Here is a 15,689-nt window from a genome sequence, read left to right on the forward strand (position 1 = left end):
TGAGATGTATTTATATATTTATCCCAAACTCGCAGTGAAACATAAGGTTTAAAATCACAAAACAAACATATAGGTGATGAGAAAAAATAAAGAAATGTGAATGAAAGATTAAGAAGCGTGTCCACGTGTAATTCTTTACTAGACCACCTCAACCAATTTATCCTGTGTATGGTCAAGTTACTAATGTAATAATTTTATACTGTAATATTCTTAGTGAAACTTGTTATTTATACACTATTCACCAGGCGAGGGTAGATTCTTAAATAATCATTCCCAGTAATAGGGCTGTGGGGGTAGATAGGTATAATAAATTTAACCCACCTCCAGTTACAGGGTTGACCAGTCGTTAGGGATCACTATATCTCTATGTCCCTTTTGACCATATTCCCGATTAAGATTCTTTGGGCGGAATGTTTCAATGTATGTAGTATAGAAAATAATAAATAGATCTCCAAAAAATGGGGGTATTTTTATATTAATTATTATCCCCAAAGGAGAAAATTGCTCCCATTTAACTATAGGTTCCACTTATTTGCTGGAGTGTTAGTAAGTGAGAACTTTGAGTATAGATATTCTAGTTGTCATATATAACCTTCTTCCTTTACAATCACATTCAGACCCTTTTCAGTCTGATTTCTATGTAGTCCCTATTGCTTCCCTTGGAGATATAGCAATCTCAGATCTATTGGAGAGCAACAAGTGGTTAATATGACAGCTTCATTTATATAGTTTTGTGTCTACTAATGTCAGGTAGAGTTGCTTAAAGGAATGTAGCAATTCCAATTATCTTATATAGCACTCTTCCTTTATGATGACAGTCAGAACTCATACAATTTGATTTTAATATGTATAGTCCTGCTTTCTTAAGAGGTATAGCAATCTCTAATACATTAGAAAGCAGACAATGTAATACGTCTCCTTAATGGAATATAACAATTCCAGTTATCTCATATATCACTCTTCCTTTGTGATGACAGTCAGGACTTATATAGTTTAATTTCAATGTAGATAGTGCTGCTTTCTTAGGAGGTATAGCAATCTCCAATATAATGGAAAGCAGACAATATGATGCTGCACTGTTAAAGGGATATTCCTTATTGTTTTGCAGTGCAATTTTTATTAATATAACTTGTAACGGTCCCGTTTGTTATATATATGGTAGTCCTATAGGTCCTGAAAATAGATATAGCCTATTGTATTGTGAATTAAGGAGGCCCAGAAGGGCTTATATCTTCATATGCACTAAGTAGATCCTACATAAATAGGAGCAAAATAAATTATCTCTAAGTTCATAATATAAGTTATATCATCTGTAGAAAAGAATCTATCATCAATTTATCTAATAGATTTTAATATCTATGAAAAAGAGTTTATCATCAATTCATCCAATATTCGCATTGATTAATAAAAATGCTTGGATGAATTGTGTATTCGGGAATATGGCATTAAGCTACTTCAAACCATTGTATATTCGCTGTTTCATAAGTAAGGTTGGTTTATTGCAAACCTGTGTCAGGAAAGAGGCCAGTAGGGTATATTGCTACTGTTTCAATCATTATTTGTTATTAGTAAGTTATTCCAAAATGTATGCTATTGTGTATTACTAAAGCATCCAGCTACTTGGTTCACTTAAATAGGTGTCTATTTGTAACAGTCTTATATAAAGATACTGTTACACATACAGCTACTCATGAGACATGCAGCTGCTCCTCAGTCTTGCAGTGTTACTAGACAAGAAATTTTGTTACACTGTGTTCATTTAAGTATCCTGCTGACTGGATCATTCTTAGACATTCATTTGTCTCAATTTCTTAATAGGTATATTGAGGTTGGTACAGTCATGCAGCTAATAGTGCACAGAAGTAATACAATCCATACAGTGTTTAATTATGGCAGCTGAGACTACTAGTAGCTATCAGTATAAGCTGGAGGTGCTATAGTCATGTTATCACTCTATTCCCATCTATCTCAGTGTCAGTCCTTTACTGGTAAAGGCTACTAAGTAACACATTACATTTATATATAATCATTCTCTGCATTTAATGGAGTAAAGTACACGCGGACACGCCGTGCCCTACACGCGTGTTTCACTGCGTCTATGGCAGCTTCGTCAGGTTGCTCCCTGACGAAGCTGCCATAGACGCAGTGAAACACGCGTGTAGGGCACGGCGTGTCCGCGTGTACTTTACTCCATTAAATGCAGAGAATGATTATATATAAATGTAATGTGTTACTTAGTAGCCTTTACCAGTAAAGGACTGACACTGAGATAGATGGGAATAGAGTGATAACATGACTATAGCACCTCCAGCTTATACTGATAGCTACTAGTAGTCTCAGCTGCCATAATTAAACACTGTATGGATTGTATTACTTCTGTGCACTATTAGCTGCATGACTGTACCAACCTCAATATACCTATTAAGAAATTGAGACAAATGAATGTCTAAGAATGATCCAGTCAGCAGGATACTTAAATGAACACAGTGTAACAAAATTTCTTGTCTAGTAACACTGCAAGACTGAGGAGCAGCTGCATGTCTCATGAGTAGCTGTATGTGTAACAGTATCTTTATATAAGACTGTTACAAATAGACACCTATTTAAGTGAACCAAGTAGCTGGATGCTTTAGTAATACACAATAGCATACATTTTGGAATAACTTACTAATAACAAATAATGATTGAAACAGTAGCAATATACCCTACTGGCCTCTTTCCTGACACAGGTTTGCAATAAACCAACCTTACTTATGAAACAGCGAATATACAATGGTTTGAAGTAGCTTAATGCCATATTCCCGAATACACAATTCATCCAAGCATTTTTATTAATCAATGCGAATATTGGATGAATTGATGATAAACTCTTTTTCATAGATATTAAAATCTATTAGATAAATTGATGATAGATTCTTTTCTACAGATGATATAACTTATATTATGAACTTAGAGATAATTTATTTTGCTCCTATTTATGTAGGATCTACTTAGTGCATATGAAGATATAAGCCCTTCTGGGCCTCCTTAATTCACAATACAATAGGCTATATCTATTTTCAGGACCTATAGGACTACCATATATATAACAAACGGGACCGTTACAAGTTATATTAATAAAAATTGCACTGCAAAACAATAAGGAATATCCCTTTAACAGTGCAGCATCATATTGTCTGCTTTCCATTATATTGGAGATTGCTATACCTCCTAAGAAAGCAGCACTATCTACATTGAAATTAAACTATATAAGTCCTGACTGTCATCACAAAGGAAGAGTGATATATGAGAACTGGAATTGTTATATTCCATTAAGGAGACGTATTACATTGTCTGCTTTCTAATGTATTAGAGATTGCTATACCTCTTAAGAAAGCAGGACTATACATATTAAAATCAAATTGTATGAGTTCTGACTGTCATCATAAAGGAAGAGTGCTATATAAGATAATTGGAATTGCTACATTCCTTTAAGCAACTCTACCTGACATTAGTAGACACAAAACTATATAAATGAAGCTGTCATATTAACCACTTGTTGCTCTCCAATAGATCTGAGATTGCTATATCTCCAAGGGAAGCAATAGGGACTACATAGAAATCAGACTGAAAAGGGTCTGAATGTGATTGTAAAGGAAGAAGGTTATATATGACAACTAGAATATCTATACTCAAAGTTATCTCACTTACTAACACTCCAGCAAATAAGTGGAACCTATAGTTAAATGGGAGCAATTTTCTCCTTTGGGGATAATAATTAATATAAAAATACCCCCATTTTTTGGAGATCTGTTTATTATTTTCTATACTACATACATTGAAACATTCCGCCCAAAGAATCTTAATCGGGAATATGGTCAAAAGGGACATAGAGATTAAAGGTTATTTTTTATTACATAATCATTTTCTGTCTCAAGTGCGTCAACAGTACAGACTTCTTCTTGTCTTTTTTCCCTCCCAATTCTTGATAGGTAATAGAGCCTGATTCAGGTTGGATTGTAATCGCAATAAGCAATCCAACTGCGAAAATTGCTAAGAGCATACGCATGCGCCTGCATTTTCTGTGGCACCCCGCAGATAATGCGATCACCTCTGACTGTCAATCGGTGCGGGGAGGGGTCAGCAACAATCCATTTCAAAGTCGGAGATGGAGCAGTGCAGGGGCAGGGCTACAAAATGGGGTCGGCAACGGAGAAACAGGAGGCGTGGTCAGAGCGGCTGCATGACATCACATGCAGCCGCTGCGATCACAAAAATGGTGGCGGCTTCCTGCGCACACGTACAGTCTGCACCAACAGGAGGCTAACCCATTTTTTATGATCACGCTGAACTGCACTGAGACTGCAATTTCAGCGTGGTCAAGAAGGGAGGCGGCATGCTGGGTGGCCATGCCCTGTGATGGGTGGCCCCAGCATGCGAACCAAAGGATTGCAAATTCTGTTACTTAGCAGAATTTGCAATCCTTACTGAATTAGGCCCATTGATTACAAAATTGTAAACAATATTTGAAGTTTTTCTTCAGGGACTAACACAAAAGATGCTTGGGGCTACTAACACATGGGTAAGCCACGTAAAGCTTCCCATGGGTCAGTGGCATCACAACAGGGTTGCGGCACACACCCGAGTGTCACCCGCCAAGGGGGGTGACACCAAAGTGCCGGCTCTTCTTCAGTGACAGAATATGGGTGTTTCACTGTGACATTACGTGCAACACCCAGTTTCTGTCACTGTGCAGGAGCCAGCACCACTCACACACTAGTCCCCGGGTGCAGCCCCCAACCCCCGGGATACCCAGAGCAACAAAATGGTGATTCAGGCCACGCCCCTACCTATGAGACCATGCCTCCTTTTTACCATTGCGCTGCTTATCTGCACGCACTGCATTACAATCTACTTCGCCACCTCTCTGGGTGTCACCAGTGATAGTGACACCTCTGCCATGCTTGTAGCAGCTGGTCCTAAGATCTACGCCTCCAGCCCTGAGTGTTTGCCCATGTGACTTGTTGATCATCATAGCGAAGCAGATGCTTACAGAAAACTGCAGGGGCTTAGATTGAAAAGAAAAACATTGATGAACCCATCATTTCAGCGACAGGGTCTGCCACACGACTGACTGAAATGACTGGTTGGTTTGTGCCCCCACCAAAAAAGAATCAATCAATCAATCAATCAATCAATCTCTCCTTGCACAAACTGGCTCTACAGAGGCAAGATGTCCACCTCATCATCCTCCGATTCCTCACCCCTTTCACTGTGTACATCCCCCTCCTCACAGATTATTAATTCGTCCCCACTGGAATCCACCATCTCAGATCCCTGTGTACTTTCTGGAGGCAATTGCTGGTGAATGTCTCCACGGAGGAATTGATTATAATTCATTTTGATGATCATCATCTTCTCCACATTTTCTGGAAGTAACCTCGTACGCCGATTGCTGACAAGGTGAGCGGCTGCACTAAACACTCTTTTGGAGTACACACTGGAGGGAGGGCAACGTAGGTAGAATAAAGCCAGTTTGTGCAAGGGCCTCCAAATTGCCTCTTTTTCCTGCCAGTATACATACTGACGTGCCTACCTGGATGCAGTCACTCATATAATTCTCCACCATTCTTTCAAAGGTGACAGAATCATATGCAGTGACAGTAGACGACATGTCAGTAATCGTTGCCAGGTCCTTCAGTCCGGACCAGATGTCAGCACTCACTCCAGACTGCCCTGCATCACCGCCAGCGGGTGGGCTCGGAATTCTTAGCCTTTTCCTCGCACCCCCACTTGCGGGAGAATGTGAAGGAGGAGCTGTTGACGGGTCACGTTCCGCTTGACTTGACAATTTTCTCACCAGCAGGTCTTTGAACCTCTGCAGACTTGTGTCTGCCGGAAAGAGAGATACAATGTTGGTTTTAAATCTAGGATCGAGCACGGTGGCCAAAATGTAGTGCTCTGATTTCAACAGATTGAATCCTGGTTAAGTGAATTAAGGGCTCCATCCACAAGTCCCACATGCCTAGTGGAATCGCTCTGTTTTAGCTCCTCCTTCAATGTCTCCAGCTTCTTCTGCAAAAGCCTGATGAGGGGAATGACCTGACTCAGGCTGGCAGTGTCTGAACTGACTTCACGTGTGGCAAGTTCAAAGGGTTGCAGAACCTTGCACAACGTTGAAATCATTCTCCACTGCGCTTGAGTCAGGTGCATTCCCCCTCCTTTGCCTATTTAGTGGGCAGATGTATAGGCTTGAATGGCCTTTTGCTGCTCCTCCATCCTCTGAAGCATATAGAGGGTTGAATTCCACCTCGTTACCACCTCTTGCTTCAGATGATGGCAGGACAGGTTCAGGAATGTTTGGTGGTGCTCCAGTCTTCGACATGCGGTGGCTGAAGGCAGAAAGTGGCCCGCAATTCTTCGGGCCACCGACAGCATCTCTTGCACGCCCCTGTCGTTTTTTAAATAATTCTGCACCACCAAATTAAATGTATGTGCAAAACATGGGACGTGCTAGAATTTGCCCAGATGTAATGCACGCACAATATTGGTGGCGTTGTCCGATGTCACAAATCCCCAGGAGAGTCCAATTGGGGTAAGCCATTCTGCGATGATGTTCCTCAGTTTCCGTAAGAGGTTGTCAGCTGTGTGCCTCTTATGGAAAGCGGTGATACAAAGCGTAGCCTGCCTAGGAACGAGTTGGCAATTGCGAGATGCTGCTACTGGTGCCGCCGCTGCTGTTCTTGCTGCGGGGGGCAATACATCTACCCAGTGGGCTGTCACAGTCATATAGTCCTGAGTCTGCCCTGCTCCACTTAACCACAGACAAGTGGACATTGGGTACAACTGCATTTTTTAGGACACTGGTGACTCTTTTTCTGAGGTCTGTGTACATTTTCGGTATCGCCTGCCTAGAGAAATGGAACCTAGAGGGTATTTGGTACCGGGGACACAGTACCTTAATCAAGTCTCTAGTTGCCTGTAAATTAACGATGGATACCGGAACCACGTTTCTCACCACCCAGGCTGACAAGACCTGAGTTATCCGCTTTGCAGCAGGATGACTGCTGTGATATTTCATCTTCCTCGCAAAGGACTGTTGGACAGTCAATTGCTTACTGGAAGTAGTACAAGTGGTCTTCCGACTTCCCCTCTGGGATGACGATCGACTCCCAGCAGCAACAACAGCAGCGCCAGCAGCAGTAGGCGTTACACTCAAGGATGCATCTGAGGAATCCCAGGCAGGAGAGGACTCGTCAGACTTGCCAGTGACATGGCCTGCAGGACTATTGGCTCTCCTGTCTAAGGAGGAAATTGACACTGAGGGAGTTGGTGGTGTGGTTTGCAGGAGCTTGGTTACAAGAGGAAGGGATTTAGTGGTCAGTGGACTGCTTCCGCTGTCATCCAAAGTTTTTGAACTTGTCACTGACTTATGATGAATGCGCTGCAGGTGTCGTATAAGGGAGGATGTTCCGAGGTGGTTAACGTCCTTATCCCTACTTATTACAGCTTGACAAAGGCAACACACGGCTTGACACCTGTTGTCCGCATTTGTGTACAGGATGCATACCTTCATGTCCCCATTTATCCACCTCATCAGGCGTACCTCAGATTTGCGGTACAGGACTGTCATTGCCAATTTCAGATGTTGCTGTTTGGTCTCTCCATGGCCCTGAGAATTTTCACCAAGGTAATGGCAGAAATGATGGTGCTCCTGTGCAAGCAAGGTGTCACAATTATCCCGTACTTGGGCGATCTCATAAAAGCGAGATCAAGAGAGCAGTTGCTGAACAGCGTATCACTTTCACTGAAAGTGTTACAGCAACACGGCTGGATTCTCAATATCCCGAAGTCGCAGTTGATTCCTACTACTCGTCTGTCTTTTTTGGGCATGATTCTGGACACGGACCAGAAGAGGGTTTATCTCCCGATAGGAAAGGCCCAGGAACTCATGACTCTTGTCAGGAACCTATTGAAACCAAAACTTGTGTCAGTGCATCACTGTACTCGAGTCCTGGGAAAGATGGTGGCATCATACGAGGCCATTCCATTCGGCAGTTTCCATGCGAGGACTTTCCAATGGGACCTACTGGACAAGTGGTCCGGGTCACATTTACAGATGCATTGGTTGATCACCCTGTCCCCCAGGGTCAGGGTATCACTCCTGTGGTGGCTGCAGAGTGCTCACCTTCTCGAGGGACGCAGATTCAGCATTCAGGGCTGGATCCTGGTGACCACAGACGCAAGCCTCCAAGGTTGGGGAGCAGTCACACAGGGAAGAAATTTCCAAGGTCTTTGGTCAAGTCAATAGACTTGTCTTCACATCAACATATACAATGCCCTACGTCAAGCGGAGACCTTACTTTGCGACCAACCGGTTCTGATCCAGTCAGACAACGTCACCGCAGTGGCTCATGTAAACCGCCAAGGCGGCACAAGGAGCAGAGTGGCGATGGCACAAGCCACCAGAATTCTTCGCTGGGTGGAGAATCACGCAAGCGCACTGTCAGCAGTGTTCATTCCGGGAGTGGACAACTAGGAAGCAGACTTCCTCAGCAGACTCGACCTACATCCGGGAGAGTGGGGACTTCATCAGGAAGTCTTTGCACAGATTATAAGTCGGTGGGAACTGCCACAGATAGACATGATGCCGTCCCGGCTCAACAAAAAGCTACAGAGGTATTGCGCAAGGTCAAGAGACCCTCAGGCAGTAGCTGTAGACGCCCTAGTGACACCGTGGGTGTTCCGGTCGGTCTATGTATTTCCTCCTCTTCCTCTCATCTCCATCTGGGCCGTTTCCTTCACTTCCTACAAACTGGAGTGAATTTGGGCCTACAATTAGGCTCTATTAAGGTCCAGATTTCGGCCTTATCCATTTTCTTTCAAAAAGAATTGGCTTCTCCTCCAGAAGTTCAGACTTTTGTAAAAGGAGTGCTGCATATTCAGCCTCCTTTTGTGCCTCCGGTGGCACCTTGGGACCTTAACGTGGTGTTCAGTTTTCTAAAATCACACTGGTTTGAACCACTTAAAACAGTGGAGTTAAATTATCTCACGTGGAAGGTGGTCATGTTATTAACCTTGGCTTCGGCTAGGCGAGTGTCGGAATTAGCGGCTTTGTCACATAAAAGCCCATATTTGGTATTCCATGTGGATAGAGCGTAATTGCGGACCCGTCCTCAATTCCTACCAAAAGTGGTCTCATCTTTTCATATGAACCAACCTATTGTGGTGCCTGTGGCTACGCGTGACTTGGAGGATTCCGAGTTACTTGATGTGGTCAGGGCTTTGAAAATTTACGTGGCCAGGACGGCTAGAGTCAGGAAAACTGAAGCGCTGTTTGTCCTGTATGCAACCAACAAGATTGGTGCCCCTGCTTCAAAGCAGGCTATTGCTCGCCGGATTTGTAACACGATTCAGCAAGCGCATTCTATGGCTGGATTGCAGTTACTGAAATCGGTCAAGGCCCATTCCACGAGGAAAGTGGGCTCTTCTTGGGCGGCTGCCCGAGGGGTCTCGGCACTACAGCTGTGTCAAGCTGCTACTTGGTCGGGTTCAAACACCTTTGCAAAATACTATAAGTTTGATACCCTGGCTGAGGAGGAACTCATGTTTGCTCAATCGGTGCTGCAGAGTCATCCGCACTCTCCCGCCCGTTTTGGAGCATTGGTATAATCCCCATGGTCCTTACGGAGTCCCCAGCATCCTCTAGGACGTTAGAGAAAATAAGATTTTAAACCTACCGGTAAATCTTTTTCTCGTAGTCCGTAGAGGATGCTGGGCGCCCGTCCCAAGTGCGGACTACTTCTGCAATACTTGTATATAGTTATTGCTTCAATAAGGGTTATGTTATAGTTGCATCGGTCCTGCACTGATGCTATGTTGTTTTTTCATACTGATAACTGGGTAGTTTATCACAAGTTATACGGTGTGATTGGTGTGGCTGGTATGAATCTTGCCCTGGATTAACAAAATCCTTTCCTCATACTGTCAGTCTCCTCTGGGCACAGTTTCTCTAACTGTGGCATAGAGGGAGGAGCCAGTGCACACCCAGAACTAAAGTCTTTCTTAAAGTGCCCATGTCTCCTGTGGAGCCCGTCTATCCCCATGGTCCTTACGGAGTCCCCAGCATCCTCTACGGACTACGAGAAAAAGATTTACCGGTAGGTTTAAAATCTTATTTTCTACTGTATTCTTTTCTATCCTAGTTTATTACGACCAACTCTCATACAAGGAGTTTGATATTCTACTACCTGCATGCAATTTAAATTGCTTAAATTGTTTATATGGTTGATTTGTCCTTCACAATCCATAATCTGCAACTTGGATGGTTTTGTGTCATTGAAAATCTTATAATAAAAATGTGTGTGTGTGTGTGTGTGTGTGTGTGTGTATATATATATATATATATATATATATATATATATTAAAAAAAAAAGTTATAAGACATATGCATTCATTCAATATTTGAAGACACAAAATAAAATAAAGCTATCTATTGGGTTTCACTAACAAGCACATTGGAAGACTTGACTACTGTTAAAAGACATGCATTACATGGTATAGAGCCACAAACCACAATGTAGTAAAATAAAAACAAACTTACATGTGTATCAAACCTATGTGAGGCTTATGGGCCCTACACACTTGTAGATAATACTGCACGATTTGAACGATCTCGTTCAGTAATGAACGAGAACTCGTTCAAATCGTGCAGTGTGTATATACCAGCGATGAACGATGCGCGACCCCGCGCTCGTTCATCGCTGGTCTATCATCGCTGATACATGCAAGTCAATCTGAACGATACCGACATATACAATGTGCGGTATCGTTCATTGTGTATGTATCAGCGATGAACGATCCTCACGATCCTCCGCCCCGCCGCCGGAACGCCACGCCTGTCCGTCCGTCATCAGAGGAACTCCTGGCCGTCAGTGAAGAGGAGCGCAGCCGCAGCACAGCCAGCCGCAGCATCGTGGAAGAGAGGAGCAGCGCGTCTTCGGTAAGTATAGGACAGTGTTCCCACTGGCCACCAATGTGTAAACCACTGGCCACCAATGACACACTGGCCACCAATGTATAAAACACTGGCCACCAATGAATTTGATAAAATCCACTGTCCACCAATGCATAATGTCCCCCGGCAGTGTGCATGCAGCATGTGTTCCTAGTACACAGCATGCATATTGACATGCTGTGTACTGAGAACACATGCTGCATGCACACTGCCGGGGGACAAACCGCTGCCCACCAATGTATATAATATATCCACTGTCCACCAATGCATAATGTCCCCCGGCAGTGTGCATGCAGCATGTGTTCCTAGTACACAGCATGCATATTGACATGCTGTGTACTGAGAACACATGCTGCATGCACACTGCCGGGGGACAAACCGCTGCCCACCAATGTATATAATATATCCACTGTCCACCAATGCATAATGTCCCCCGGCAGTGTGCATGCAGCATGTGTTCCTAGTACACAGCATGCATATTGACATGCTGTGTACTGAGAACACATGCTGCATGCACACTGCCGGGGGACATAATGCATTGGTGGCCAGGGGATATATTATATACATTGGTGGGCAGAGGTTTTTTCCCCGGCAGTGTGCATGACGCACACCCATGGATTCTACGTGGACAAGGGGACCGAGCCTCGTGTCAACATAGGTAAGTATGTATGACTGTAAGTGTGCATGTATGTAATAAAGTTGTACTGTCACGGCGTGTGTGTACTGTTTTTATTTGGGTATTTTTTTGTAGTAGAACTACAGGTACCAGCGGGCCCGTTCCCCCCCGCATGCTGGTACTTGTGGTTCTCCAAGTACCAGCATGCGGGGGAGGCTTGCTGGGACTTGTAGTACTGCTACTAAAAACAATATCTTTTAATTTTCAACAAAGGCTATCAGCCCCCCATCCGCAGCCCATTGGATGGGGGGGACAGCCTCGGGCTTCACCCCTGGCCCTTGGGTGGCTGGGGGGGGGGACCCCTTGATTGAAGGGGTCCCCACTCCCCCAGGGTACCCCGGCCAGGGGTGACTAGTTGGATTTTTGATGCCACGGCCGAAGGGCACTATATAAAAGTGACCCCCGGCTGTGGCATTATCTGTCCAGCTAGTGGAGCCCGGTGCTGGTTTTAAAAATACGGGGGACCCCTACTCTTTTTGTCCCCCGTATTTTTGGAACCAGGACCAGGCGCAGAGCCCGATGCTGGTTGCTTAAATATGGGGGAACCCCTGTCAATTTTTTCCCCATATTTCTGCAACCAGGATCGGCTCAAAGAGCCCGAGGCTGGTTATGCTTAGGAGGGGGGACCCCACGCAATTTTTTTTAGAGATTTTACAGTGTTTAGTTTAAAATAAAATAAAAAATGAACCCCAGCACGGATCACACAGATCCGGCCGAGATTCATTTTTAAAAAGTCGGCAGTGTTTTGCTAATCACTGCCGTAAAAAATGTAAAAAAAACACGAATGACATCGACATCGGAACAAATGAAAATGCAGAATACGACAGCTTAGTAAATTAGTCGTAATCAATTCAAAAAGTTGCAAGTTTACACTTTCGATGTCATTCGTGATTGAACTTTGACCTTTTTCCGAAAATTACGAATGTTAGTAAATATACCCCAATGTCATTATGGGGTATTGTGTATAGAATTTTTAGGGAAAAAGTGTTTTTTTTCCCTTTTTTGAATAAGGTTGTAATATAACAAAATGTGCAAAAAGTGAAGCATATATAAATATATATTTACACAGGAGCAAAGGACTGCCACTCCAGGAAAGCAGAAATCAAATCACAGTTATATACACATCACTGGGCTAATCTGCTTTAATAAGGTACGTTTTTGTATTATATATATATATATATATATATATATATAACAAGTCAAAACTATATCACGCAAATTCACGTATCCTGTATTGTCAATTTTTAAACAGGCTTCTGATTATCATCCACTGAATGATTTCCCTGCAGCGTCCTCCCGATAGAGCCGTACCACAAGCTCAATGATGCACATTTAGAGAAAACAAATGGAGGGCGCAGGGAGTGAGTATACAACTAATAACTCTTTTAATACGAGTATATGTGTATACATACATCTAGTTTGAGTAACACAGCATAGAGGACTATCACTGGCGCCTCCGAACAGCACACACAGAAAGCTGCTAGCCGCCGCTTGTCAGATACTCCTGGTCTGAGACCGCACACCGTCAGGTAAGCCAAAGAGACGTAGTACGTCCAGTGTCCCACTATCATGCCAACATGTTTCGTCCCAAGGACTTCGTCAGGGGGTGTGACACTTCTTTTGGCTGACCCGACGGTGTGCGGTCTCAGACCAGGAGTATCTGATGAGCGGCAGGTAGCGGCTTTCTGTGTGTGCTGTCCGGAGGCGCCAGTGATAGCCCTCTGTGCTATGATACTGAAACTAGATGTATGTATACATATACTCATATTAAAAGAGTTATAAGTCGTGTACTCATTGCCTGCAGCCTCCATTTGTTTTATATATATATATATATATATATATATATATATATATACATACACACACAAACATTTTTATTATATTATTTTGTGCATATATATATATATATATATATATATATATATATATATTTTTTTTTTTTTGGTAACATGGGTATTGTAAATAAGGACTCGTAGACAGATTTTCAGGTTATAACCACAGTATCTTTAATGACATCAGACACTGTAGCACAGCATACACAGGCTTGGGCCTGGTCACAGAGGTACATAGAGAATATAAACAGACAAACATAAAAGGTCCTAGCAATTCCCGTACTGAAAAGTAACTCTGCTGCAGTGGCTTGCAGCTACACATACCATGGTCTCCTGGCACGGCCAATGTTATATTATATCTGATTACTGTGTTAAGTTATGATTTTAATATTTTAAAATTAAATCTCACCTTTCACAGAGACATGGATGCAAACCGTGAATTCTGGGCTGGATTCATCGATCTCTACCAGGCCAATGAGTGCTTGTGGCGTGTGGGAACAAGGGATTACGCCAACAGAGGAAAGAAAAATCTGGCATACCAGCAATTGGCCAGGTACAGCCTTGCCCAAGATAGTGGTGCCGACATCAAGTGGGTGAAGAGGAAGATCCAGAATCTGAGGACAGTATTTCTTAAGGAGCACAGGAAATACAAAGATTCCCAACGTTCAGGAGCGGGGTCAGATCAAGTCAAGAAGCCAACATTATGGTATTATGACTTGATGAAGTTCGTATTGGATGAGGAGCCTTCGAGGACAGCGCGGAGCACGGAGGAGCCGAACACGCCCGAGATGTTCGAGCCTGAGGAAGAGGAGAGTGTGGATCCGGTAAGTGTCCGCACAATACAGATGTCACTGTTTCTTGTTTAATTTGTTGCCTTATTATTTTCACATATTTTTCTTCATTTTGTTGGATAACTCAGCTGTCTTCGAGGGAGCTGGACGTGGAACCTGCAGTGGATGAGCCGGCAGACCAAGCCACTGTAAGGCCGGAGCTGGAGGAGAGTGAGGCGGCGATGGGAACACCCCAGCTTCCGGCTAGAAGGAGATGCCGGCCAGCTATCCCTAGAAGATCTGTCTCGTCCAGCAGGTCAGATACAATTCTGAGGCAGGCAGAGGAGGTCCTAAAAAACAGACCGGATAGATTTGAAGCTATTGGAGACCATTTAGCATGTGAGTTGCGGGAGATGAACCCCACTCAGCAAAAATACGCCCAGCGTCTGGTATATGCCATTATATCACATGGCCAGGATGATGAATTGACCAACCACAGTGGCGTTGTGTTAGATACCAGACAGGTGCCTAGTACATCTTATGCCCCTCCCCCAACTCACCCTCCCATGTATTCTGCGCCGGTAATTCCTCCTCAACAATACCCCACATATCCTGCTCCGGGTTACCAAATGCCACAATCCCCCTTCCCTGGCACCTCTTCAGGTGGAGTGTTCACCACTCTGTTGAGTGCACACTCCACTGTTCAAGGCGACCTAAATTTTTAATAAAAATGTTTTTGAATTTTTGAATTTGCGTTTAGGTTTGCTGTCTTCAGATTTGTATTTGACCTTCCTCATCCAATATGTTTTTTCTTGAAGTCAATTGTACCATAATGTTGGTTTTCTACACTTCATTTGACCCTGTAATAGAACGTTGGGAATGCTTTTATTTCATGTGCACTTTTGAAATACTGTCCTCAGATTCTTTTACCTCTACTTCATCCCCAGTTATGTTGGCACCACTGTTTTTGCTGCACTGTATCTGGCTAATTGTTGGAATGCCTGATGCCTCTATTGGTGTAATCCCTGCTGTCATGGCACTCATTGGCACAAAAATCGATGAATCCAGCCCAGAATGTTTCTAATTTATTATTTTTCTAAAATTTATAATTACAAATTGTTACTAAAAATTGTGTGGAGTCTTTATTTATGGGTAGTGCTAAAAGGTTTACCAGGTATACACTGCACCAAACAAACTACAGAGTAGATATGCAGTGATTTTAAATGGATGCTGTTATTTATTGTACAAAGAAGACCTGCCCACATTCCTAAAACCATGCCCAGTATTTAAATGAGCTAGATCTATCAAATCTTTCAAATCTTTCAAATCTTTCATCAGACATTGTTCAGTGTGTATGCACATAATCGTTCATGGGAAATCTTTCATCTATCATATCTTTCATCTTTTAAATCTTT

The 15,689-nt window shown here is 43.2% G+C and overlaps 1 protein-coding gene and 1 long non-coding RNA gene across 2 annotated transcripts in view; both read left to right on the plus strand.

The window, feature by feature from the left end:
• The window catches only part of LOC134947585 (uncharacterized), a 254,924-nt gene that overhangs the window by 94,169 nt on the left and 145,066 nt on the right, over positions 1 to 15,689 (plus strand). The window lies entirely within an intron of this gene.
• LOC134947583 (uncharacterized) lies at positions 12,713 to 15,547 on the plus strand. The gene is made up of 3 exons (XM_063935597.1): positions 12,713 to 12,822; positions 13,923 to 14,328; positions 14,424 to 15,547. Exons 2-3 carry the CDS (start codon positions 13,927 to 13,929, stop codon positions 14,997 to 14,999), a joined length of 978 nt encoding a protein of 325 aa, XP_063791667.1. The 5' UTR covers positions 12,713 to 12,822; positions 13,923 to 13,926; the 3' UTR covers positions 15,000 to 15,547.

This window comes from Pseudophryne corroboree, chromosome 8 (genome assembly GCF_028390025.1).
Source record: "Pseudophryne corroboree isolate aPseCor3 chromosome 8, aPseCor3.hap2, whole genome shotgun sequence".
Classification (NCBI taxonomy): Eukaryota; Metazoa; Chordata; class Amphibia; order Anura; family Myobatrachidae; genus Pseudophryne; species Pseudophryne corroboree.